At 39.2% G+C, this 25,464-nt stretch overlaps 6 protein-coding genes across 12 annotated transcripts; 5 read left to right on the forward strand and 1 right to left on the reverse strand.

Annotated features, from left to right (window-relative positions):
* Positions 1–5,014: 5,014 nt before the first annotated feature.
* On the reverse strand, positions 5,015–6,838 carry LOC104800511 (GDSL esterase/lipase At5g08460). Its single transcript, XM_010523332.1, has 5 exons — positions 6,518–6,838; positions 6,129–6,256; positions 5,735–5,980; positions 5,359–5,623; positions 5,015–5,262 (listed from the first exon to the last, which is right to left on the reverse strand). The coding sequence occupies exons 1-5, from the start codon at positions 6,804–6,806 to the stop codon at positions 5,042–5,044; spliced, it is 1,149 nt and encodes a 382-aa protein (XP_010521634.1). The 5' UTR covers positions 6,807–6,838; the 3' UTR covers positions 5,015–5,041.
* Positions 6,839–7,598: 760 nt separating this feature from the next.
* On the forward strand, positions 7,599–10,456 carry LOC104800518 (vesicle transport protein SFT2B). Its single transcript, XM_010523340.1, has 6 exons — positions 7,599–7,924; positions 8,620–8,673; positions 8,840–8,913; positions 9,478–9,595; positions 9,725–9,783; positions 10,005–10,456. Exons 1-6 carry the CDS (start codon positions 7,781–7,783, stop codon positions 10,081–10,083), a joined length of 528 nt encoding a protein of 175 aa, XP_010521642.1. The 5' UTR covers positions 7,599–7,780; the 3' UTR covers positions 10,084–10,456.
* A 703-nt stretch (positions 10,457–11,159) lies between these two features.
* LOC104800528 (zinc finger CCCH domain-containing protein 13) lies at positions 11,160–17,814 on the forward strand. 2 transcript variants are annotated; one of them, XM_010523352.1, is made up of 12 exons: positions 11,160–11,298; positions 11,395–12,980; positions 14,656–14,663; positions 15,143–15,318; positions 15,586–15,646; positions 15,734–15,832; positions 16,260–16,354; positions 16,519–16,632; positions 16,749–16,816; positions 16,937–17,047; positions 17,161–17,389; positions 17,562–17,814. In XM_010523352.1, exons 2-12 carry the CDS (start codon positions 11,509–11,511, stop codon positions 17,670–17,672), a joined length of 2,544 nt encoding a protein of 847 aa, XP_010521654.1. In that variant the 5' UTR covers positions 11,160–11,298; positions 11,395–11,508; the 3' UTR covers positions 17,673–17,814. The 2 variants fall into 2 exon arrangements, with proteins under 2 accessions (XP_010521654.1, XP_019056837.1); XM_019201292.1 differs by having other exon boundaries at positions 11,160–12,980.
* A 266-nt stretch (positions 17,815–18,080) lies between these two features.
* LOC104800545 lies at positions 18,081–20,872 on the forward strand. Of its 6 annotated transcripts, none has more exons than XM_010523388.1 (7): positions 18,081–18,223; positions 18,422–18,532; positions 18,685–18,976; positions 19,202–19,686; positions 19,785–20,016; positions 20,088–20,586; positions 20,781–20,872. In XM_010523388.1, the coding sequence occupies exons 3-6, from the start codon at positions 18,700–18,702 to the stop codon at positions 20,567–20,569; spliced, it is 1,476 nt and encodes a 491-aa protein (XP_010521690.1). In that variant the 5' UTR covers positions 18,081–18,223; positions 18,422–18,532; positions 18,685–18,699; the 3' UTR covers positions 20,570–20,586; positions 20,781–20,872. The 6 variants fall into 6 exon arrangements, with proteins under 6 accessions (XP_010521690.1, XP_010521707.1, XP_010521678.1 ...); XM_010523405.1 differs by having other exon boundaries at positions 18,422–18,495; XM_010523397.1 differs by lacking the exon at positions 18,081–18,223 and adding an exon at positions 18,231–18,320.
* LOC104800536 (probable carboxylesterase 18) lies at positions 20,783–21,971 on the forward strand. Its single transcript, XM_010523364.1, has one exon. The coding sequence runs from the start codon at positions 20,864–20,866 to the stop codon at positions 21,887–21,889; it is 1,026 nt and encodes a 341-aa protein (XP_010521666.1). The 5' UTR covers positions 20,783–20,863; the 3' UTR covers positions 21,890–21,971.
* Positions 21,972–22,063: 92 nt separating this feature from the next.
* Positions 22,064–24,941, forward strand: LOC104800580. Its single transcript, XM_010523427.2, has 5 exons — positions 22,064–22,287; positions 22,766–23,544; positions 23,771–24,180; positions 24,469–24,538; positions 24,629–24,941. The coding sequence occupies exons 2-5, from the start codon at positions 22,787–22,789 to the stop codon at positions 24,693–24,695; spliced, it is 1,305 nt and encodes a 434-aa protein (XP_010521729.1). The 5' UTR covers positions 22,064–22,287; positions 22,766–22,786; the 3' UTR covers positions 24,696–24,941.
* Positions 24,942–25,464: the final 523 nt, after the last annotated feature.

Below are 25,464 nucleotides of genomic sequence, written 5' to 3' on the forward strand. Positions count from 1 at the left end.
ATAACAATTTACTTTTAATGTACAAAGCAATCAAATAAATAAATTTGGGTAAGTTTGAAATGCTACCAATACCATCTAATTATTGGTGCCACCGAATATATGAAAATTTGTAGTAATAGTCTCTTTGTGTCCCTTTTGGCAAAAACTCCTTAAAAGGGTTTTCACGAGCCACGTTCTTGACACCTTCGAATTGACAATTCTGTTGTAAAAGAAAATCAAATCTTATATATATAAAAGTTGGATTTGGAGGAATATGGTGAGGACACCTAGGATCCAACTCATCATCTATGTGTCATTTTATTTTTAATTTTTATTTATCATTTAATAATTTATTAGCTACATAAATTTGATCAATGAATAGGAAAAAAACGTCTACTCTACACACGCATATATACATTACATATAATACAATAATGGTTGTAATAAAACAAGAAATAAATAGTAAAAGGAGTGGAGTTAAATGTATCTCCATTTTTTTTTGGGTTAACTACCTTTATATTTTAAAGGTAACGTAATGGAAAATGAGGGACTTTTCATTGGTTTATAAATAAAAGATAAAATCTTATAGTTAAATAATAAAAACAAATATAAATAAATGTTGGGAAAATCATTAATTAGTCCACTAATAAAATGAAAATATCATTACCCTATCTCATATCTTAGGTGGTATTTTGTTCAATTTTCCTTTGTTATAATTAAAAATTATAATTTCATATTTCATTAAATAACAAAATAAAATCAACATAATATTATAATAATATATTTGGAGTATATACAGAAATTTAATTTTTCTTTAAAATTTAAATGCTTATATTTAATGAATAAAATATTTAAAAAATAAACCAAAACGTATGGTGCCCAACTCCAACGTCGTATCCATTACCTGTATTCATTAGTCCTTAATAACCACATTAATTATTTATTTTTTTCTAAATACTTTTCCTTGGTGTATTTTTGTTTTGTTATAGTCTATATAAACCCATCGATGGCTTCTTCATCGTGGTCACACACCCAAAAAGCCGAACCGACGCAGAAGCCTCCGCCATGGAATTTGACGAGAAGAGGAAGAATAAGCTCACTGGAAAAAGCAATTGATGGAAAAAAATCACTTTTTTCTTCCAACATGTATATATATATATATGTGTGTAGCAATTGACTATATGTTTTATTATAGAGAAAATCTATATATTATAGACCCATGATATATTTGTATCTTCATATTGCGTTATCTCTCTTCTTGCTTTCCACGACACGAGCGAGAACAACAGCAGCAGCAGGTTCGGTCATCTATGGAGCGATCACAACAAGCGTTCTGCGTTTGCGTCTCCGTTACCGAAAGGTGGGCACAGGGATGAAGGAGAAGATGATGGTATATTCTTACTGGAGAAGCCCATGCGTCCATCGTGTTCAAATCCCTCTCAATTTGAAAGGTTTACATCTTAAATTTCGGTTTCTGTTGCGTTCGTAGTTTCGATCGTTTCATTTTTCGGTGCATTTCATACTCAAAAGACTTGATTTTCATGTCAATCAATGAATAGAGTATGTAGCGCATCATGTGTATATGTCTGAATATGTTTGGCTGTATATATACATATATATGTAAGAGTACATATGTGATTTAACCATAATATTTGTATTTCAGTGGAATTTTCAGCATTGGTTAATTTAGTTGAATAAGTGCAGCGTCGCGGTAGTACATGAACTATCGCTGTCGTATGATTTTGGCTTCACGGTCCGAGAGACGGCCATGGGAGATGAGGAGAGAGAATGAGAGAGGCCCGCGAAGATTATGAGGATGAAAGGAGATGGAGAGGTGGATGATGAGCGAAAGCAAGAAGAGAGATAACGCAATATGAAGATACAAATATATCATGGGTCTATAATATATAGATTTTCTCTATAATAAAACATATAGTCAATTGCTACACACATATATATATATATACATGTTGGAAGAAAAAAGTGATTTTTTTCCATCAATTGCTTTTTCCAGTGAGCTTATTCTTCCTCTTCTCGTCAAATTCCATGGCGGAGGCTTCTGCGTCGGTTCGGCTTTTTGGGTGTGTGACCACGATGAAGAAGCCATCGATGGGTTTATATAGACTATAACAAAACAAAAATACACCAAGGAAAAGTATTTAGAAAAAAATAAATAATTAATGTGGTTATTAAGGACTAATGAATACAGGTAATGGATACGACGTTGGAGTTGGGCACCATACGTTTTGGTTTATTTTTTAAATATTTTATTCATTAAATATAAACATTTAAATTTTAAAGAAAAATTAAATTGCATTTAAATTTTAAAGAAAAATTAAATTTCTGTATATACTCCAAATATATTATTATAATATTATGTTGATTTTATTTTGTTATTTAATGAAATATGAAATTATAATTTTTAATTATAACAAAGGAAAATTGAACAAAATACCACCTAAGATATGAGATAGGGTAATGATATTTTCATTTTATTAGTGGACTAATTAATGATTTTCCCAACATTTATTTATATTTGTTTTTATTATTTAACTATAAGATTTTATCTTTTATTTATAAACCAATGAAAAGTCCCTCATTTTCCATTACGTTACCTTTAAAATATAAAGGTAGTTAACCCAAAAAAAAATGGAGATACATTTAACTCCACTCCTTTTACTATTTATTTCTTGTTTTATTACAACCATTATTGTATTATATGTAATGTATATATGCGTGTGTAGAGTAGACGTTTTTTTCCTATTCATTGATCAAATTTATGTAGCTAATAAATTATTAAATGATAAATAAAAATTAAAAATAAAATGACAAAAAAATAGAAACAATTTGGATGTAATAAAATTCAAATTAAACATATATTACATGTATATATATATATATATATATATGTTGGGGGATTCAAACCAAATACCAAAAAACTACGTCGTGGTAGTCATGGCTAGAGAAGTGGAGACAGATGTGAAGTTGGAGGATTCCGGTAATATTTCCAAAGTCTCCGATTGTGGAGAAGGAATAATCCGGTGGCTTCCGCCGTAGACTTTGACTCTCTTGAAGATAAATTTGGAGATGGACTAAACTTTTAGAAATTCTGTTTTTTAGCCTCTCTTATATGGGAATAAATCTCCGTATTTATTTTGTTACTACTCAAAACTACATATATATAAACACACTTGTATATATACATACATGTATAATGTATATATGTATGTATGTTAGTCTTATATGAGGATTATTATTTTCATTTTCAAACTGTTGTAACTATTACTCACGATATTTATCTAGGAACTCATATGTTTATACATATACATGTCTTTATATATATATATATGTGTGTGTGTGTTCTTGGTGAGTGGGTTTCTAGACACACATATATACATATATATTTATGTACATGGTGGTATATATCTTATATGGATTCTTGATGAATGATCGGAAAAATGGTTGAGTTTAGGTATAGAAGAAGTGTCAAAGAATCTAAGAAGAAATTCGAGAATGTGTAAAGTACTACAAACGTGCCAAAGACGGCTTCAATGAGTTTTACATTTGACTTTTGATACTATATGTTTTAATGTTTTTTAGCGCAAATGATATTCATGTCGTTTCTTGAGATACACTATTGGTTTGTGTTCAAATTCGAGAACAAAATATATAACCAAGAATCATTTTGGTGATCAATATAAATTCCAAAATTAGGTGGAGTTAAAACATTATAAATGACAATATCTTTTTTTCACAATTTTTAATTTTCAATTTTTTTTGTTATATATAAAAAAATTCACGAATAAATTTGTATTAAAATACAAGGTAATTATCGACTCTTTTCTCATTTTATTTTTGCGTTATTTTTTAATGAAATTACACAAGTACCCAAAAGTATTATTTGAAGTTCGTTCAAATCGCAAAATTCAAATTAGATGAATTATGCGTTGTCGTGGAATAAGACAAAGTATACCATTGTATTGTTAAAATATTGTTTGTAAAAGATTTGCATATATTATAATTGATGGCGAAAAAATAAATTGAAAAGAATGGTGTATATATATATATATATATATATAACGAACACATAAACAATTGAAATTGATGGAACCGTCGGTAATTATGAAAACATTTGATTAGTGAGGATTTAGTTAGGTTGGAATCCAATCATTGACTATAAGATATGTTTCTTTTTAGTGATTTAAGATTGTAAAACACAAATATAAACAAGTTAACGAATAATAAATTTCGTATTATTTTACAAAAAATATTTTTGTTGAAAAGGTTGATGATATTATTTGTAATATTGCAAAGAAAAAATTATGGATATGTTTATATAATTACTTGCCAGTATTGTCAAACAAAAAAATTATGAGTTTCATGAAAATACAAAAGAAAATAAAACATATATCTGTGGAGTTTAAAATTGAATTTTTTTTATGATATATATGGTTAGAGTTTTGATCACAATAAAATGATTAAATTTACGAGTCATGTCGTCATCAAGAAATTGTTCTCCATTTAATATTAAATATAAAAATTCAATGTTTTAATTAAGTTTAGCAATATGTTTTTTAGCGTCCGTTAACCAATACACTCTTTGTCCGTTAACAAATAATTAATATCATTTTTAATATTTATATTAACAAATTTTATAAAAAAGATATCAAACATATACATCGTAGACAAAGACACATATCTGAACCATATAATGAATATTGATGATTTTACAACAATTTTATATTACAGATATAGTTTTCTCCTATATTAAATAAATTATTTATTTAAAAATTTTAAATTATATACCAACATATTTTAAAATATAATCGAAATATAATAAAGAATAACCCGCGCATCGCGCGGGTCTTTCACCTAGTTTAAATAAAAAAGGATATTATTTTCTCATGATATGTAGAACAGAGGTGACCATTTCCATCTTCGCTTCGGTTATTTCGGTTTGGTTATAGAAAAACTATAACCATTCGGTTTTTATATAAATTTCAAATTGATTCGGTTCGGTTCGGTTATTATTATTGAGAGTGGTAAATATGGAATTGAGAATTCAGAGGAGAGACAAGCGAGAGAGGTTGAAAGGGTAGCAATCGGACTGTGAGCCGTTGAAGGCTCTAAGGGCGATGATCATATTGAAGGCTTCTGTCGGGTGAAATGCGTCCCAGAACACGTGTCGTTCTCTCATTGCACATGGCACCTCCAGCGGCAGACATGTAATCTCCCCCCTGTTCCTCCCCACGCCACAACACCCTGTGTCCGTCACATCGAATCCTGCCCCAACAACATCCGTATAACATTTACATGCATATATACATGCATATACACGACGTACGAATTATACGTATGTGCGCAAGAGAAGGGACCGACCGTATGCGAGAGGGTGGCTGAGGATGTCGACGAAGGCGCCGTATGTGTTGCCGTATACGAAGACGGGGCGGGGAGAGGTCTCGTCGTCGTTGTTGAGGCGATCCACGAGGGATCTCAGCCGGAGATTGAAGAGCTCCGCCATGTCGTTGACCTCCGATACGCATTCTCCCGGCGGAGCCTTACCGGCGGCGAGCTGATCCGGTATGCACCCCAACGGCCCCACCGCTCCGACCACGAACTTCCGAAAGCCCTTCCCTTTCAACTCCTGCAGCAATTCCCAGTAGCAAAAAACGCGATTTTTATAACACCCATCTGGATAAAACGATGAATACTTTCGATCCAAGATGGAAAGATTTGATCTTTTTTTAATTATTACGAGGAGATGATTGGTGAAATTTGAGAGGAGGATGTCGGCGAAAGCAGTGGGGTCGTAAATGGAGCTGGTGAGGTAGAGGGAAGGTTTCAGGTAATTGTTGATGTAGTCGTTGTTGCCTAAAGACACCACGACCAATGACTTTGCTAAATACTCATTCAATGCCTCTTCCTCTGTCATTGTGCTCCTCAGCTCCATTAATGTCCTCCCAAAGTTCATCACTTGACGCCCCATGCTCATTCTCTCTCCCTGCATGCATTTCCCCACCCCCCTTGCATTATTATTATTATTATTAGATATTAACAACCATTATATATATATATATACACACACACATACATATTCAAGATTTACTATAACAATATCGATCCGGTATGTGATTTGTGATCCATCATACCAAATGACGGCCAGTTTCTTCGAGGATTCCTCCGGCGGCAGAGGCGTAGTTCACTCCCCGGAGAATGCTGGCTCCGCCGTTTAGGGTTTCCATGTACGCCGGTATTGGAGGCAGACCCAACAACTCCCCTTCACCCAAACAAAAACATAAGACTAATAGATTCAAAACTTTGTATCATCATTTACACATGCATGACGATATACATATATATGTGTGTGCGCGCGTGTGTGTGATGGTCAACTACTATTACTATGCATGCATGTTAATTTTGAGAATAGCTCTTCTCTTAATTAGCATGTTCAAGTGACAGAGACGATAGAGAGATCATGGAGGTCATGCTGATGCATGCATCCATGCGTTGTGTGTATAGATACATAATATGCATATACCTATGAAATCGACGAAGGTTTTGCCATTAGAGAATCTCCCCGTGGGGCCTCCGTTGAAATCGATGCCGTAAGGGAAATAATTGGACCGCGCGAGGGAGTTCAAGTAATTATTGTTGCCGTTGTCCACCAACGAGTCTCCGAACACGAACATCGCCGGAAAAAGCGCCGGAGACGTCCCATCTCCGGCGACATCGCCGTTAACTCCAAGCGCAGCCCAAGAAACAACAACAATCAACAGTGACGACGACATTGTGAAGCGAGACAGAACCGATAACCTTAAAACAGACATTTTTTTTTTCTCAGGCTCGAGCTGTTGCTCGTTCTTACTTCACTCAAAAATTGGTTTCTCGGCGTCGTGAGTGTGATAGTGATGGCGCTAAATTTTATATTATAATTGTTATTATTTTCATAACTGTATTTCTGTGCGGTCAGGGAATTTAATGAGGTATGTTTCCCGTGTATAATATAATACTTATTTTTTTTTATAGAAGATTTTAGTATGAAATTCGAGGTGAGCAATTTTCATTAGTTTTGAAAAAATTATATGATTATATTAGGGCTGGGCGTTTCGGTTCGATTCTTCGGAACCGGACCAAATCGAACCGTTAAAACGGTATTTTTTCCGATCCGAAACCGTTGTTATTTCCTGAATGATACCAGTTTTAGAGAACCGAATTTTTCCGGAACCGAATCGAACTTTAAAAATCCCGAAAAACTGAATATTTTTAAAGAAAATCTAACATTTTTTTAATAAAACCCGGAATCGAACCGAACCGAACCGATACCAAAATCGAACCGAACCGAATACAATAAAAAACCCGATTGATACCTATTTTTGTAAAACCGAAAGAACCGAACTGATCTATTACATCCCGAACTCGAACTGTTTCCCGAAACGCCCACCCCTAGATTATATAATATATTATATATTATTCAAATTCGATTATATATTATTTTTGGGTATTTGATTAAAAATATAAAGCGATTGGGCTCGGAAATTGTACTGTTGGGCCCAAGGTGTTTACAGCGAACGAGGCCCAAAAGCATGACCATTATTCTCCTCCGTGGAAGAAATCTCGCTTCAATTTCACTCCGGGGATTGACAATGGCGTAATTTTGAAGAGATCTTCAGACTGCCGCTCTGCTCTCACTAGTGGAGACGAAGAAGCCCGAGATCGGAGCAGGCTGTTTGTTTCCTGGGAAAATTAACTACAAAATTACGGTTCAAGAGGCAGGAAGAGATAGAGTGTAGTTTCAGAAAAGATGGATAAGATGAACCAGGCGTTCGAGAAGGTGAAGATGTTGGTGGGCATGGAGGTCGATGAAGAGCAACCGGTTCCCGAGGAGGAAAGCACATTCTCATTTATGGAAGACCTCAATCGGAATTGCTCCTTAACTACCAAACAGGTTATTCCTTACCCGCTGTTTGTTCGTCTCTTCGATCAAATCGGTTTTCTGTGTTCGCATTTGACTGTTCTTCGGATTTCGCTCCATCTACGAGGTTTCGTAGCTCGATCTCATATCCGCAGTCGTATCTGTGATTTGATCATTCAGGATTGTACTCTATATTGACTTGTACGTTATAAATCTATTGATGAGTTTAGGTGCTGATGTAGAAGAACATTTGGTCGATTTTGCTGTTCGGTGACATGTAGCATGCCATATTTCCAGGATTTCTAACTTAGTATACATGGTTTTCAGAAAGAAGAAAAAAACCCAGGGGGAAATGTGATTTAGACAAGAAATGGTGATTGAATTCTCAGAAGTATGTGTGATCTATTCTTCTGGCGATACTATACTATGGAGAGTTTTGCTGTTTGAAGCTCTGTCCATAAATTACCCAGGAACATATAATCCTTGGATTTGTCTGGGCTTAATTTGATGCACCGAGATGAAATTTCCTGTCATATGCTTATTGTCTTGTGGCTGAAAGGGGTGGAAATTGTACGACCGGCTCATTTGCTTAATGGTTGAAATGAGGCTTGATGACATGTCTAAATTTCGTATGCTAGGTTGATTTATCGGATCATCGTGTTATCTTGTTTACTATGATCTTATCGAATATATTTGATTAACTTCCTGCCCCTTTGTATACGGAACAGAGATTCTATGGCTTTGCAATTTGCTTGTCAGCAGGCTTGACATGTACACTCTTGGTAAGTGGAACTGAAAATAGTACTCTGTTTTTACTTAATTAACCATCATTTCAGTGGTGGCATTATCTGGATTAGTAGCCCAGAATTTTCAAATACCAGCTATCAAGTTTTCTTCAATCCCATCAAGCTTTATAACCATCTTTATCTTCTTTTTTTCACGATGCAGTCAATGCTTGTATTCTTCAACCCCATCAAGTTTGGTATCACATTCACTTTGGGAAATTTGATGGCACTCGGGAGGTCAGTATTTCATTTTTGTAAACAAACAAGTGAAGCCTGCATTTACTCATACAGAGACACATAGTGGAGTTTATTCGAGTATGTCCATCTCCTAGGCAATTAAGTAATTGACTGGCGGTGTTTAATCACTTTAATGTTTCAGAATTTCCAAGAAATGATGAAGTATGCCTGTTAATAACATCTCTATTATTTCTCAATTAACTTCTCAACGAAATTTCAGAACATCATTTGACTGTAAATTTTCGACTATTTACGTGTTTTAACACGCATGTGATGTCGCTTCTCATAATGCTTTTTCGAATGGGAAGGGAATGACTTGAATGAAATATATCCATGTGAAACACCAGTTCTGTAGATCTGGTCAGAATTCAGTAATTTGTTTGAAGAATCGAAAAAAATCAATCGCCTCATAATTCAATGAAGGATGTTTTAACCATAGGGGTGACCCGGGTGAGAGTCACCATCCTGGTCTAAACACTCAATTTAGTTTCAATAGTTGTATGTCCAGTCTTTTTTTCTTTTGCTTATTCTGGACTTCAAGTTTCATGTCCTTTTGTATGGCAGCACAGCATTCCTTATAGGTCCTCAGCGGCAGGTGTCGATGATGCTTGACCCAGCTCGCATCTATGCGACCGCGTTGTATCTTGCAAGTATCATTGTCGCATTATTTTGTGCTCTCTATGTAAGTGAAGCCCTTTCTTTCTTGCTTTGCTTCAACTTTCTGGAATCACAGAAACAGTTTTGTCAAATCTAGAGGCAGCGAAAGTGTCTTGTTAGACTTGGTATAATCAATTGTTTCACTTTTGCACAGGTTCGTAACAAGCTCCTGACACTGTTAGCTATCATTCTGGAGTTTAGCGGCCTGATTTGGTATGCTGAAACCAATTTAATATCCAATTAGGGTTAAAATTTGGGCAATATGTTAGTGGGTTAAACAGTTTAACTTAAACTTATCATCAGACTTATGGTCCATGAAATCCAAATCCTGCTTACGCACGGTTGCAATTCTAACTCCGTTTCAAGCCTAAATTAGGGAGTATCGGCCTTAATCTATTACCGGAGTGATGACCTTTCTGTTGTTGAAACTGCAGGTACAGTTTGAGTTACATCCCTTTCGCCAGGGCAATGGTCTCGAAGATCTTTGTGGCTTGTTTCGACACCGAGTTTTAGACACGTTACATCTCTCTCGTGAAACACTTGTGCAGTTGTTTCAACCGGTCAGTTCAGTTCAGTCCATTCTATTCTCTGTCCCATAGTTCGGCTCTGATAATGCACCAGGAAAGTTGTAAAACAGTTCCCGTGCCCCTTCCTGTCCTGTCCTCTCTCCGACACGATCTATGAACACTAAAGATCCGACCGACCTTCACAAAGCCCTGAATCACATTTTGTACATTTTGCTGTAGAATCATCAAGGCATGCGAGTTGTTGAAATTGTGGGCGTTTTTTTTAATTTCAATCTTGGGGTTTGTTTGACATTTACACTCAAACACAGTGGATAATAATCGACCAATGTGCGTGTGCGTGTGTGTGTTTTCATCCGACACGAGGAGAGAGCATATGATGACTATGGACAACCATCAATCTGAACCGATGTATATAACCACCGAAATATAAATGCAAAGTTGACCCTTTTTCGCATGGTTAAATCTTGGTCGCGAAGAAGGTTTGGTCTGGGACTCTGGAGTGCTTTTCGCGACAGAAAATTATACAGACACAGATGTTGTCAGGGGAGGGCGTTAAATGCAAGAAATATAAATTCGTGGATCATGTGATAAATTTCTTAACATTGGGGGCTAAGAATGATAAAAAAGAAAAGGAGGCACGTTCAGGTCACGTGAGAACCCAGATGTGTGAAAACGGTGACCGAAAAAAAAAAGGAAACAACGGGAAAATAATGTCTACAAGGAAGGAAGGAAAAGGGGGAAGGACACGGCAAGGTAAAATCAACCAAATAACCCATTTGAATCGTATCTATTTTAGTGTACCCCACTTAAAAAAAAAAATTTCAATTTTAACCCACTTTTCGGTGGGAAAAGTCTGAAATACCCTTTTCGTTTTATTTTTTGCGACTTTATTACGACTAACATATAACTGATATACAACTAAAAATAAAAATAAGACAGATAATTTTTTGCCACTTTTTTAGAATCAATTGTAATTATATTTAGGTCGTAATAACGAAGTTGTTTTTTCGGTGGTCTACAGTTCAAATAGATGCGAGGGAAGTGGGTTATTTGGGTAAAAAAACCCACACGGCAAGTCTTGCGTATAAAGAAGCGTTGGCTGTTACGGAGGAAACTCGACTATCGCCCGAACCATATAATCTTCTCAGGAAATCCCATCTGAAACTTGTCGAATGTGCTTCTCTGGGCTTTGCTTCAATCGGTTAAAGCCCCTATCTTTCGCTGGCTTTTTTTAGGTTTTCGATCTTTGTCTTGTTGGCAGTTCCTGAGTTTCTCTAGGTTTTCCGGTTGTTTTCAGGTGTAAGAATTTGGGAAATCGGTTGCGATTTTGTCTTGCTGAGGAAGTGAATTCAGAGTGGATTAAGTGAGATTCTTGCTGGTTCGAGGGTTTTTGTCAGTTTCTGTTTTAGCAATGAGTGGTGTTCCCAAGAGATCTCATGAAGAGGGTGTCCCTCATTCTTCTTCTTCTTCCAAATTCCCTCACGAAGATTCAGGTTCTTACCCAAAGCTGACACCGCCGCCGCCGCCTCCGTTGGCTCCTCCGGCGGCTCAGGTTCATCTGCAGCATCATCACCACCAAACCCATCTGCAGCCACCGCAACCTCACCCCCTTCCTCATCCTCACACTCTCTCGCATTCTCACCCACATGGACCTTACGAGCTGGATTCTAGACCAGCCAAGGTTCAGAGGGCTGAGTCTAGAGATACCGAGAGGCGCTCCCCTCTGCATTCGGTGTACAAGGTACTGCCGTCGTCGATTTCGAATGATACCCATATGACTCATGTCCCTGTGTTGGAGCCAAAAGAGAATAAGGATGGGAGGGAGATTAGGGTTGAGAACCGGGAGAACAGGAGTGAAGCGAGAGAGGTGTATGGTGAGGCGAAAAGGGATCATCATAGTGGTAAGGGAGAAAGGGATGTGAAGTTTGAGAGCAGAGCCGGTGATAATGGAGGCAACAATAATGGCAGCTGCTATGGTAGAGATACGAAATTTGATAAGGAAAATTGTAATGACCAGAAGGCTGAGTTTAAGATGGAAAAGGAGGGACACGGTCATTTGGCATGGAAAGATCAGAAGGATTACCACAGAGGGAAAAGATTTGGTGAAGGCTCCGGTGGAAATATCGACCCATGGATTGCATCTCGTGGAACCCTGCAAGGCCCAAGTGAGATTGGGGGTAAAGAATTCTCAGGACCTGAGGAGGGAGCTTGTTTAGAAGGACATGAGACTGTTGGAGAGAATAAAGTTGATGCAAAAATCGATGATAGATTTAAAGACAAGGAGAAGAAACGCAAAGAGTTGAAGCACCGAGAATGGGGAGAACGGGATAAGGAAAGAAATGATGGCAGAGGATCCTTGCAGATTGGTGGTGTCACAGGTGAGACCAAAGAAATTGGAAGAGAAGATAGAGAAGCAGATAGATGGGAACGGGAGAAGATGGAGCAGAAGGACCGGGATAGATTAAAAGAGAGAGAGAAAGATCACATCAAAAGAGAGGCATGGAGTAATGCTGAGAGAGAAGGCACACAGAATGATAAAGAGTTGGGAGAAGCATCAGTGAAACTTCCAGAACAGGAAAATATGACGTCTGAACAGAAGAAGCCAAAAGATGCAGATAACTGGAAAGGTGGTGCCGAAAGAGAGTCAAAGGACAAAAGGAGGGAGAGAGACAGTGTTGAAGAAGGAGAGAGAGCTGAAAAGCGTAGCAGAATCAATGAAAAAGAATCCGAAGAGGGATTGGTGGATGGTGAAGGAGCAACAGAGAAAGACAAGGATGTCCTTAATAATGGAGTCCAGCAGCGAAAGAGGATGCTTCGGCCAAGAGGCAGCCCACAAATGACTAATCGTGATCGTTTCCGTTCACGGGCTCAGGACAATGAAGGGTGCGTTTCCTTGTCTTAGTTTTCCTGTTCAGTCATTTTATATATCCTCCAATGATATGCTTCCCACTGGCTTCCTGAAATTATGTGTACCATTTAGAGAGATATGCACGTCCTTGATTGAACCTGTTTGCTTAACTCTGAAACTGGAGCCTTCTAAAATTGTTTGATTTGGTATACATTGGATAGTTAGAAGATGTTTGGCAAGGTAGGTTTACACATTTCATGCACAGGACGTATCTAGGCGCTGATAAAAGAATTATCTGTGCTTTTTAGCTTCGTATAATGATTGGTTTTTAGTTGTATCCATGGTGCTCCAAATACACTGCTTTTGGTCCAGCATTTAAGTTAAAGGTGTTGATGCTAAGAGGAGAATATCCTGCTAAACTTTTGAGGCTTTACTCCTTATCGGTTCAGTTTTTGTTTGGTGATCCATGAAAAGATATGTTTCTTATGGAAGTTACATAAATTGCTGAATAATGTATTTGATCGGTGTCAATTCCTTGCTTGTCGAAAGTTAATGAGATGCCATGTTTTTTGGTGATCTCTTTCCCCAAATATATGATTCATCCATGACAAGTTTGAATCTCACCTTAATATGTTCACTTGAGGTAAATATGATAGTATCAGTTTCATTAATCTTGATTTTAGAATACATTTGCTTCATTTTAGAAAGCATTTGCTTATGTTGGAAGTCTTAAATGGGTAGCTTGTAATGGCAAAGGTTTGCTTGTCTAATGACATAACTGGGAACTGGGAAGTGAAGCCCTTCCCCTAGCTAAGGGTGCTGGTACTTTGAGACGTGCTGAATCTCCAAAGTTTTTTCTGGAAGGGTTGTAAAATCTCCAATATTTTCTTCAGAAACTTTTGGGACACTTTTATTCTTTTATATGCCTCTTTTCATAGAAGATAACCTTAAAAGGAAATATTAATGAAAACCAATTATGCACAAACTGGAAAGCCTAACATATCATAAAGCTTTAAAATAATGAATAAAATCTTGATTTAAATAAGTGAATCAAACTAAAATCTTTTTGAGTTCTTCAAAAATGTTGCTAGAAGCCCATGGTTGTGCCTCGGTCCATGACCGTAGCGAATGACCCATAATCAGTTGTTCAAACGGCCCATGGTTCTCCATGGCGAATGGCCCGCAATCATTGGTTCAAAAACTTCTTCCGTCTCGAATGTTTGATTTGTATAGGTCTATCATTTGGTTACCTATTTCTCACTTGTTTGGTATATGTTATGAATTAACTCAATAAGATGAAACATTTTTATTTTGGAAAAACGTGCACCTTGTGAAAGGCATGTGAATTATATCCTACTTACTGATTTGCATCTGAAAGGTGAAGGCCTTTCCATAGTTATAATTAGGGCTTCCTTCCCACTCAGAATTCGTCGTATGATTTGATATAGACTCTTAAGATCGGCTGGTGTTTGGTAAAATGATCAGGTAAAATGATCTTCTATCGTTGAATTGTTGCCCTCGTCTTATTTTCGTTTCTGTCAAAGAAGATTAGATCTCCCCGTTTTCTATTTCCGAATACACTATGTAGTCTCTTGGTTTGAGTCCTTTCTTGTTTCCCTTTTTAATATGGATCATTATCGTTTTTGCTTCTTTGGCTTTTAAACGCATGCTCACATCGTGTTTCATTATGTCTTCTTTTTTTTTTTGCAGATCTCTAGGTAGACACTCCTCTCTTGTTATAATCGAGCAGGGATCTTTCTATTGGCTGGAGAACCGAAATCGAAATAAATATCTGGAAATGGTTTTTGATCATTTGCTTTGATTCAATAATATCTCAGTTGATATTCATTTCTTGATAACCATCTGTAACCTTATCTTAGGTTTGTCTGTTGTCATTTTAGATCCTTGGTCGGTCTGTCCTTAGGCCGCATTTCCTTCTTTCCACATTATCATGTTGATTATGAACAAGAATTCAAGGATGTTGAAGGAAAGGAATGAGAAATCAGTTGATCCTGAACACGAATTTAATATGGGAAAACCGGGTTAGGCCAGCATGTGTTGTGTCTTTCTTGACAATACCTGCTCCGTGGTTTCTCGTTGGATCGAGTCAACAGTTTCATAGTTGGTGAGGCTATCGTGAAATACGTGTTTTCATCTTGAATACACTTGTCGAATTTTTGTTGTACTGGTGATGCAGGCAAATCAGAAGTGCCGACTGTTACTTACAAAGTTGGAGAATGCATGCAAGAATTGATTAAGCTATGGAAGGAATACGAATCATCCCATCCTGATAAAAGTGGGGATTTCGCAAATAATGGTCCCATTCTTGAAGTTCGGATTCCAGCTGATCATGTTACTGCTACCAATCGCCAAGTAAGATTGAGATACATCGACTTTCTCTTTGTTCTCTCAATCTAGCTCTCTTGTTCCTGTTTCTTGCTTGCTTTGTGAAGTTGTAATCTAACATGTTTTCCAGATTTTTTGTTTTTTCTTATTGAAACACGTGCTTTAGAATTAGAACAACAATGAACACAACCATTTCTCTGTGGCATCTGGTAGCAAACGCGATAGCTATAGGATGGTTGATCTCTTGTCTTTTACCTATTATCTGCTGAGATTTTTGGATCGATTCGTATGCAGGTGAGAGGTGGCCAACTATGGGGAACAGATATATACACAGATGATTCAGATCTTGTTGCTGGTATGTGCTGAGAATAATCTTTTTCTTTTTCAGTTAAATACCTTTTACTTGTGTCATCTGAGCTGATGCATGGTATTTGTCTACTAGTTCTCATGCATACAGGTTACTGCCGACCCACAGCTTCTCCTCCTCCACCGGCAATTCAAGAATTGCGTGCTACTATCAGGGTTTTACCTTCACAAGATTGTAAGTTCTCGTTAAGACCTGTCTGGATTTTAACCCCTTCCTCTCTTTTGTACACTGTCTTTCTTCTGTTTATATTTTGTTTGCTTTGCTTGTCACCATCTGAAATGGCACATGGGCAAGAACATGATAGACTCGGGTAGGAACATCCAAAACCCAATAGCAATAAAAAAAACCCGATAGGAGAAGTTTTTTCTTTGTTGTTTCAAGAGAATAAATGGTGTTAGGTCTTTAGATCCAATTGTCCACCCATATTTGACGGGACAGGTGGGTTTGTCTGAAGATTTGGAAGACAGAGGTTGTCTCGGATCTTGAATTTGTGGAACTTGAGTTACCTATCAGAACTGTTGAGCACTTGATACGTATAGCTTCTTTCTATTTACTATGAAAAGCTTTATCCAGCTTTTGATATGTTTGCGACATTTCTTAGGCTATACATCCAAGCTGAGGAATAATGTCCGTTCCCGAGCGTGGGGAGCTGGGATCGGATGCAGTTACAGGGTTGAGAGGTGCTATGTTGTGAAGGTGATTTTACTCCCCGTTTTTTCTTCTCTTTCCGTTGTTTTCCAGTTATCTTCTTCCAACTACATAATATCGAGTAGGCCAAGCCATTTTGTGCTAAATTATTATGGAGCCACGAAACAGTTCTTTTTCTAATGCCTTCTTATTTCTACGCCTTCCAATTGCAGAAAGAAGGTGGAACTATTGAACTCGAACCATGCCTTACACACTCTTCTACAGTTGAGCCTACACTTGCTCCTATGGCTGTCGAGAGATCTATGACTACCAGAGCTGCAGCTTCGGTAAAATTTTTTTATAATCACTGAATTGTTGAATGAAATTTCTCTTTATTTATAAGGAGGGTTCACATTTTCATCTATATTTGGCAACTGCTGATCTTTTGTTTACACTCGTTTAGAACGCTTTGCGGCAACAAAGATTCGTACGAGAAGTTACCATACAGTACAATCTCTGCAATGAACCTTGGTACCCCTCGAAACCTCTATGCAATTATTTTTGCCCTTTCGTTCATATTTCCTTAAAATATGGTCTAGGGGCTCATGTATATACATATATATATATATGTATATATGTGGTTCAATGCAGGATTAAGTACAGTATCAGCATGGTAGCTGATAAGGGTCTAAAAAAGCCCCTCTTCACATCGGCACGCTTGAAGAAGGGAGAAGTTTTGTACTTGGAAACACATTCATGCAGGTAACTACTGTCCCGATCGATCGATAGCTGCACTTACATCGTTCCTGGAAACGTTTATATATAGATTGAAACTCTCTGAGTTTTTCTGTATAATTTATTATATGGGAGAAAAGGTATGAGCTGTGTTTTGCTGGAGAGAAGAGCATGAAAGCTGTACAAGCATCACACTCCTCCCATGAAGCTGAGACAGATAAGAATCATCACGCTCATATGCCAAACGGGGAGAAAACAGATTCGGATAACGTTTTAGTGGATGTATTCCGCTGGTCACGTTGCAAGAAGCCGCTCCCTCAGAAGGTCATGCGTTCTATCGGGGTTCCACTCCCTCCCGACCATATCCAAGTAAACTCCTCCTCTCGTTAAATTCCGCTTTTTCTTGACAATATCATGTCCTCCTCCCATAACTTGGTAAAGAACCATATAAGCTAGAAAGCAAAAAGGGTCCTCATTTTCATGGCTTTTAGACAACTTGGTGAATGAATGAATGAATGAATGGATGAATGAATGAATGCAGGTGATAGAGGAGAGCTTGGACTGGGAAGACGTACAGTGGTCGCAGACTGGTGTGTGGATTGGTGGCAAAGAGTATACACTTGCTCGCCTTCATTTCCTCTCTCCCAATTAGGAAAGAACAAATTTTTTTTATAAAAAAAAGAGCTTCATAACCAATGGATGATTTGTATTTTGTCTTTCTCATGTTATTACAGATTGTTTTCTGCTTTGTCGGTTTTACAAAAATATATTTATATGAATTCATTCTTCAGACAGACTACAGACTATGTATCTAATGCATGTATGTATGTATGCCTGTATGTATAAATGTATGTTTGTATGTGTGTATGTGTGTGTATTTGTGTATGTATGGTAATTATTTAAATTCTATGTTTTAACCCATAACTAAAAGTAAAATATATAAAATATCAATAATTGAAACTGTTTTTGGGCCGAAGGCGTGGCCCAATAAGGCAATTGTGGGCTTTCAGCTTTACATCCTTTACCTGGCTGCGATTTTTCGGGCAACGGGCGAGAAAACTGGAAAGAAAAAAAAAATCAGACAAGTAAAAGGCACAGCACAGTCATCAGACGTGAACCACCGGAGAGTGGAGATTGTTTCCTTCTGCTGAAATCGGAAAACCCATCGAGCCCTAGAGTTTGTGATCGTAATTCGCGGAGTGGGTTAGTGTCTCTTACTTCTGTTCTTTCCTGAGTTCTTCCTGATTCTGATTCTACTCTGTACGATGACGCGATCGGTTTGGTTTCCTGGAAAATTCATGTAACGACCCTATAATCTCGTAGCTCATGAACTGAAATTCTCCATTCTACGCTTCTATTTTCCAAATCATTATAGGTACATTTTTTGTGATTTCTAACCAGGAAAAGCTGTTTGCGACTTGAACCTTGGTGATTGTGGTAGAGAAAACGAGAAATCCGCGAAGAAGTTATACTGTGTAACGAATTTGTGATTTTGCAGTTCGGAATGATCCTGTAATTTGCGTTTCGATTCTTGTTTAAGCTTCAATTTTCTTAGGGTTTTTTTTTTCCCACACGTGACGTATTTGATTTCGGATGTCATTTCCTCAGCTGTAGATGATATTGTGATGATATTTCCCTATTCCTCTGCTTTCTGTTTGATACAGAAGATTAGCACAACCATGGCTGCTGATCATGGTGCACAGGTTACATACGTAGATGATGAGCCTTCCTCTGGCTCGGGAGATGATGCGAATGTCGTGGATGGACAGAACAGAAGTACACCATCTGCTTCTTGTCTGCGTAAGAGAACCCGCAAGGCCTCCAGTGGCGACGCCATAGTGGAAGCCATGCTTGAAATCGCATCGGCTTCCAAGATGAGGGCTGCTGCTTTGACGAAGAAGAAAGAGGATAGGTTTTCCATTAGCAAATGCATAAAAGTGCTCGATGAAATCCAAGGTGTTGACCATCACACTTATTTTCTTGCCTTGGATTTGTTCGAGAACCCGAATGCCCGTGAAATTTTCATCTCTCTAAAAAACGAGAAACGCCTGCAGTGGTTGCAGAGAAAGTGTAGAGTTGAATAGCCTCAGTTTGGAGTATTAAATTTGTATCATGAACCTTTTAATCATTAATGGTATTATGGTATTATTACACATGTTGTCTCTTGCTTTACTTCTACAGATTCATCTTCTAACAGCGACGATTTTGACGTAGAATTGGATGAGATGGAACTAATGGCTGCGGCTGCCAGTTACTACTATTTACGCGGCCTATCTAGCCCGCATCCGAGTAATTTCCCTCTTACGAGATGTGCTTTTATGAAGGGCTTTCTTGAAGGGCCTGATGATGATTGCAGGGAAATGCTTCGGATGGATAAACGAGTGTTTCGTAAACTTTCCGACACTCTACGGCGGAAATGTTTACTGCGGGATACTGCGGGTGTTATGATAGAAGAGCAGATCGCCATATTCTTGAACATTGTGGGTCACAATCAGCGTAACAGAGTGATACAAGAAAGATTTCGACATTCTGGTGAAACCATTAGCCGGCATTTCAACAACGTGTTGAAAGCGGTCAAGTCACTGTCACGGGAAATCTTGAGGCCACCACCTCAGGCGACACCTCGGGAAATAACCGGTAGCAAAAGATTTTATCCGTATTTCAAGGTAAGGATCTATAATCACTGAAACAATCTCTGGTTCATGTGCAATGCAGAGAGGAAATGTGGTTTGGATTCTTGCCTTTGTTGCTTGCTTGCTGCCAGGATTGTATCGGGGTTATCGACGGGATGCAAATTCCAGCTCATGTTCCCGCAAAAGAGGCTTCCCGTTTTCAAAACAAGAATGGGGTATTGACCCAAAATGTGCTTGCAGCTTGCACCTTCGACTTGCAGTTCATATTCGTGTATCCCGGATGGGAAGGTTCTGTCCCGGATTCACGGATCTTGGGAGGAGTCCTGAACAACCCTAATCAAAATTTCCCCCGAGTCCCCGAAGGTGAGAGACTCTTAACGAGAATCATTTCGGTAAACGATTCTTGAAAAGAACCCCACTGCCTTTTTCGCCAGGGAAATACTATCTCGTGGACAGAGGCTACACAAACGTGAAGGGATTCATCGCTCCGTACCCAGGAGTGAGGTACGATACGCGAGAATTCCGAGGCGCGAACTCGATACCGAGGAGCCCTGAGGAGCTGTTCAACCACAGGCACAAGTGCTTGAGCAATGCCATTATGAGATCGATCGACGTGCTGAGAACGAGGTTTCCCATCCTGAAATCCGCCCCTCAGTACGCTTTCCACGTGCAGCGGGATCTGGTGATCGCTGCTAGCGTTCTGCACAACTTTATACGGCTCGAAGACCGCAACGACTGGCTCTTCCTGGGGTCGGGACGTGATGCGGTGGAAGACTGGCCGGAACAGGAAGATGAGGAAGAGGTGGAGTTGATGCGGTTGGAATCTACACCGCATGAGCATGTTGCTGCTTCTCTGCGAGAGAACATTGCGTTGAGAATGTGGGATGATTTCATGAACGAGCGGGAGGAATGGTGATCTCTTTGAGAATCGAGGTAAACAGCCTTATGCCATCTTGATTCAGACCGTATCCTTTTAACTTTTGTTTTTTTTGGTCATATATATATATATATATCAATATGGTTTCGTACAAGTTTGGTGGCGGAGAGCTCCGTTACAACTTACACTAAATGTACAATCGACTAATTTAGTAAAAATTCACATTTGCATGAAAACCAACTCATTGCAGCCAAATATGAGTTGTTCGATTTCTGGGGGGGAGTATATATGAGAGTACACAGCGTCTGAAACGCCATTGAAGGACCAGCAGAGATGGCGACGGAGATTCACCCGAAACAGAGGCTGTCGATCCCTTTGAAGACCAGACTCACCCTCTCCCTCGCCTCCACCTTCATCGACAGAATCCAACGACCCGACGGCTCCCTCCCCCGCGGCGGCTTCTTCCGCCTCTTCGACTTCCGCTCCCCCGTCAGCCCTCGCCCCTCCAACGGCGTCTCCACCGCAGATTTCTCCGTCGATCCTTCCCGCGATCTCTGGTTCCGCGTCTTCTCCCCCCACGTTCCCCCCTCCGACGATGGCTCTCGCCGCCTTCCCGTTGTCTTCTTCTTCCACGGCGGTGGTTTCGTCTTCCTCAGCCCTGACTCCATCGCCTATGACCGCTTCTGCCGCCGATTCGCCCGGGAAATCCAGGCCTACATCGTCTCTGTCAACTACCGTCTCGCTCCCGAGCACCGTTACCCAGCCCAATACGACGACGGATTCGACGCTCTCAAGTTTCTCGACGAGAATCACGCCACGATTCTTCCCCCGAACGCTGATGTGACGAAGTGCTTCCTCGTCGGGGACAGCGCCGGCGGAAACATCGCTCACAATGTCGCCGTCAGATCCTGCTCCGCTGGGTTTGGCGCCGTGAAAATCACCGGAATCATCGCGATCCAGCCGTTCTTCGGCGGAGAGGAGCGCACGGAGGCGGAGGAGCGCATCGTTGGAGCTCCGTTGATCTCTGTCCGCCGGACGGACTGGTCATGGAAGGCGGTTCTACCGGAGGGATCGAACCGGGACCACGTGGCGGCGAACGTATCAGGACCAAACGCCGTCGACATATCCGGCGAGGAGTTCCCGGCGACGATGGTGATCGTCGGAGGATTCGATCCGTTGCAGGACTGGCAGAGAAGGTACTACGAGTGGTTAAAGAAATCCGGGAAAAGAGCAGAGTTATTGGAGTATCCAAACATGTTCCATGCCTTTTATATCTTCCCCCAAGTGGCCGAATCCAGAGAGATGGTAGTGCGGATAAAAGATTTCGTCGACGAGCGCGTGGCTGCACTCTCCGCTTAGCTAACGCATATTTATATTTGTTTGTCTCGTATTGGATCTTATAATATATATATTATTTTTAGTATCGGCAAAAAAATTTGAATCATTTCGTGGGTATAATATAATAATAATAATATTATGTGGGTATTGTTTGACGAAGGCTCGAGAAGGACAAAATCGTAATATGCAACCATTTGCGGTCTCCCTCTCCGCGTGTGAAGAATCTGATAAATTCTCTCTCCTCCTCCTCCGGCGGCCTAACGACCAACCATCAGATCAGATCCGTCGATCTCGATTACGTCTCAGCCGTCTGATTCGCCGCCGGTAGGTGTCCTATTCGTCTACGACCGTTGTTGTCCTGTCACAACTTGCGAATCTCCGAGCACGCTTCTGCATCCGACGAATCTGGGAAAAAAGAGGTTATTTTCTCCATATCTGTAGTAGGGTTTTGTTTAATGTATCTTAGCTTGTTTGTCTCCGTGTGCTTGTTCTGTAGTTGATGATGGCGTTCTTCCACCGTTGCTGTTTGCTTTGAGTGTTAATTTCTTCTGTAGACCTCTAATTGCGCCAAAAGGATTCGGCTTTGGACACGAGTTTTTGAGCTTTTTGTCTGAGTTCGAAAATGCTTTTTTCCCCTCGGAAACAGATTGAGTACCTTGTTTACTTACGTGTATATCAATCATGGTGATACTGGAGTCCTCAGTCACAGTGATACTTATCTTTGTGCCGATTCTCTTACAGAAATGATATGTTCTTTTTTCCCCTCCTTTAAGCCCTATGCTCGGTTTCTCTGGTGCTTTGGTATATGATATGTTATTTCGTATAAACTGTCACTTTCCTCTCCGGAATCAGTTGTCCTTGGGGGTTGATCAGAAAATTGTCTGACCTTTGTTGTAGTATTACCATGATGGGCTTTGTATGATAAACACTGCTTCCAACTCATGCACTGCAAAGATGTCTTGGATGAAGGGCAAATCATCTGGTTGGGCTGCCTTTGATCTCAAGCAGAGGCAGAAACAAGGACTCGGAAGCGGGGTTGAGGCGGACCCTTTTCCGCCTGTCTCAAACGGTTTACCTCCACTAGATGCCAGAGGGAAGCCGAGAAAAGATCATGAACCTTGTGTAAAATCTTTCTCATCAGTTGTGACATCTCCATTGGACTTTCCGATCTTGACTGAGAATAAGGATTGCAGAAACCATGCAAGTAGTGGCAGTTGCGGTAGCAAATCAAGCACTTCAATTGCACCAGTTAACAGTCATGATTCGGCCATTAAGAAGCTCAAGGAACTTTACAGCTGGGCAGATGATAACTTGATAACAGATATATTGTTAGCTACAAACGATAACTTTGAGATGGCTTTAGATTTTCTAGGAGGGATCGTTTCTACTGGTCACTCTTCACAGAATAGTGATATCACGAAAGCTGAAGAGCTATGGTCAAACGTAGACAGCTTTTCATCTGATAACGGAAGGTTCGCTGATGAGGCTTCCATCAATCTACCAGACGGTGAAGGAAGTACCTTTATGGTGAAACCTTCCAACAGCACAAAAACCACTGATGTTATTTCCGACCTGGATGTGGTTATTCAGAACCTTCGGTCCATACCTTTAGAACCCGAGTGGGAAGAGGATGATCTTTATTTGAGTCATCGCAAGGATGCCCTGAAAATGATGAGGTACGTAAATGCATGAATTCCTTTTCATGTTCATCTGTCGTTAAGTTGTTAGCTTTGATGTCGACTGCTATTTGATCATCATTGATCATGTCTAAATGTTGCATAAGTTTGTTAAAAAGTGCATTTTAAACTCATTCAGGCTACGGCGATTTAATCAGCTTCTCATATCAAAGTCCCGGTACTTATGATAAGCTATTGAGTAGTCCTGGTTCTTTCCGTCGAACAGGTCAGCATCACATCATTCAAGAGCTGCTAAAAATGCTTTTCTAAGAGGTGATCATTCTTCCGCCAAGTACCATTCTGAGAAAGCGAGGGAGGATTGGTTAGCGGCTGAGAGGCTAAATTCTGAGGCAGCCGAGAAAATTTTGAGTATAACAAATAGGAGCAATGACACATGGAAGTTGGATCTCCATGGTCTCCATGCAACAGAAGCTATTCGAGTTTTGCAAGAACGTTTACAGAAGATTGAGAGTCAAGTAACGGTGAATCGCTCAGTATCCCCAAATCGATGCAGAGTAAAGAATGGGGCTGTAAGGTCTGCATCACAAGAGCCTTGTAGTAGATTGAATATGGAGAGGCGAGATGTTCAAAGGACGTCTTCCAGGCAACTTCAAAACTCGTTGCAGGTTATAACAGGTATGTATTTCCATCTATTTCCCGGGACAACAAATGCATCGGTTGCTATCCTGTGAAAGCTATGTTTCTGTGTCTGAACCAATTGTGGTCTCAATACATCAAAACGGAGCACCATTTCAACTCCCGCCTGTGTGACAAACCGATATTAATCCTCGTATCTTTGAGGTTAAGCCGGTCGACACTTCACTAAAATGGTTGATCGTGTTGACATCTTATCTACAGGATGCCCCATCTGAAGAGTTTTTGTCACAGATACATTATAGCATTACATGTTGTCTCTATCTGCAGGTATCGGGAATCACAGCCATGGACATGCTTCACTCCCTATAGCTGTGAAGAGATTCGTCGAGGATAAAGGGTGAAAATGCAACTGTTTATATATATATATATATAAAACTAAATAACCTGATATCAAAGTGAAAAGAGGAATGAGAGAGTTGCCTTGCAGGTATAAGTTCGATGAGACAAGACCAGGAGTTATCACAGTGCGGCCTAAGTTCCGACACAGCAGCTGAGGAGAGGAACAGCTCCACAGTGAAGCAATGAGAGAGTTGCCTTACATTGCAGGTTCCTTTTCTTTCTTCACACTTCAATGTTGTTGTTTGTAACATAGACCCCTCAGGTTAGACTTAGACCAGTTGCTTGTTGCACAAATTCACACTTCCATATGATTCTTTCTGTTTAGAATAAAACTCAAAGACAGAAAATGTAAACCGATGCTATTTTTGGTAAACAAAGTCTCCTCTTTTTTTCTCTTTTCATTTCTTGGCTTCTGATATTTTATGTTGTATAAATTTGACATAATCATGTTGTTTACTAGATTAGTGATTGAATTGTTGAGTTTGTATTATATTTTGATTCGATTATTTTAAATTTATTTTTTTAATTATATGGTGAGATTTAGATTATGGAATTTAACACCCTTGTGGTGGGATCTTTCTCCAGATCTCACTCAACGGGGACGCTTTGTGTATCGGGCTATCCATGGTTAGATTTAGATTAAGTTAGTTTAGTTTATACCTATTCAATTTTTAGATTTAGGTGTTGAATGAGATGTGGTTTTCGGAGTTTTTAGATTTTAAAAACTGAAAAAACCAATAATCAAATTTTTTAAATTTTGGTTTTTCTAAAAACACGGAAATCTACTTGAAAAAAATCAATTAAAATCCAAAAGCTACAATTTTTTAGATTTACAAACTTATAAAATCCAAAAACCAAAAACTAAAAACTAAAAACCAAAAACTAAAGCCAAAAACCCAAAATAAAAGCCACTACCATTCAAAA

This window comes from Tarenaya hassleriana, unplaced genomic scaffold (genome assembly GCF_000463585.1).
Source record: "Tarenaya hassleriana unplaced genomic scaffold, ASM46358v1 Cleome10, whole genome shotgun sequence".
Classification (NCBI taxonomy): domain Eukaryota; kingdom Viridiplantae; phylum Streptophyta; class Magnoliopsida; order Brassicales; family Cleomaceae; genus Tarenaya; species Tarenaya hassleriana.

What these genes read in the sequence shown, in the direction of transcription:
- LOC104800511 (XM_010523332.1), bottom strand. Translation starts at nt 6,806, where the DNA reads ATGTCTGTTTTAAGGTTATCGGTTCTGTCTCGCTTCACAATGTCGTCG. An exon ending in AAGAAACTGGCCGTCATTTG is followed by an intron (nt 5,981 to 6,128) that starts GTATGATGGATC and finishes AAATGCATGCAG; the next exon opens with GGAGAGAGAATGAGCATGGG. An exon ending in ATTTCACCAATCATCTCCTC is followed by an intron (nt 5,624 to 5,734) that starts GTAATAATTAAA and finishes GAATTGCTGCAG; the next exon opens with GAGTTGAAAGGGAAGGGCTT.
- LOC104800536 (XM_010523364.1), top strand. Translation starts at nt 20,864, where the DNA reads ATGGCGACGGAGATTCACCCGAAACAGAGGCTGTCGATCCCTTTGAAG.
- LOC104800518 (XM_010523340.1), top strand. Translation starts at nt 7,781, where the DNA reads ATGGATAAGATGAACCAGGCGTTCGAGAAGGTGAAGATGTTGGTGGGC. An exon ending in CATTATTTTGTGCTCTCTAT is followed by an intron (nt 9,596 to 9,724) that starts GTAAGTGAAGCC and finishes ACTTTTGCACAG; the next exon opens with GTTCGTAACAAGCTCCTGAC. An exon ending in GAGTTTAGCGGCCTGATTTG is followed by an intron (nt 9,784 to 10,004) that starts GTATGCTGAAAC and finishes TTGAAACTGCAG; the next exon opens with GTACAGTTTGAGTTACATCC.
- LOC104800528 (XM_019201292.1), top strand. Translation starts at nt 11,509, where the DNA reads ATGAGTGGTGTTCCCAAGAGATCTCATGAAGAGGGTGTCCCTCATTCT. An exon ending in CTACCAGAGCTGCAGCTTCG is followed by an intron (nt 16,633 to 16,748) that starts GTAAAATTTTTT and finishes ACACTCGTTTAG; the next exon opens with AACGCTTTGCGGCAACAAAG. An exon ending in TCCCTCCCGACCATATCCAA is followed by an intron (nt 17,390 to 17,561) that starts GTAAACTCCTCC and finishes GAATGAATGCAG; the next exon opens with GTGATAGAGGAGAGCTTGGA.
- LOC104800545 (XM_010523388.1), top strand. Translation starts at nt 18,700, where the DNA reads ATGGCTGCTGATCATGGTGCACAGGTTACATACGTAGATGATGAGCCT. An exon ending in AGTGCTCGATGAAATCCAAG is followed by an intron (nt 18,977 to 19,201) that starts GTGTTGACCATC and finishes TTACTTCTACAG; the next exon opens with ATTCATCTTCTAACAGCGAC. An exon ending in TTTCCCCCGAGTCCCCGAAG is followed by an intron (nt 20,017 to 20,087) that starts GTGAGAGACTCT and finishes CTTTTTCGCCAG; the next exon opens with GGAAATACTATCTCGTGGAC.
- LOC104800580 (XM_010523427.2), top strand. Translation starts at nt 22,787, where the DNA reads ATGATAAACACTGCTTCCAACTCATGCACTGCAAAGATGTCTTGGATG. An exon ending in CTCGTTGCAGGTTATAACAG is followed by an intron (nt 24,181 to 24,468) that starts GTATGTATTTCC and finishes CTCTATCTGCAG; the next exon opens with GTATCGGGAATCACAGCCAT. An exon ending in AGATTCGTCGAGGATAAAGG is followed by an intron (nt 24,539 to 24,628) that starts GTGAAAATGCAA and finishes GTTGCCTTGCAG; the next exon opens with GTATAAGTTCGATGAGACAA.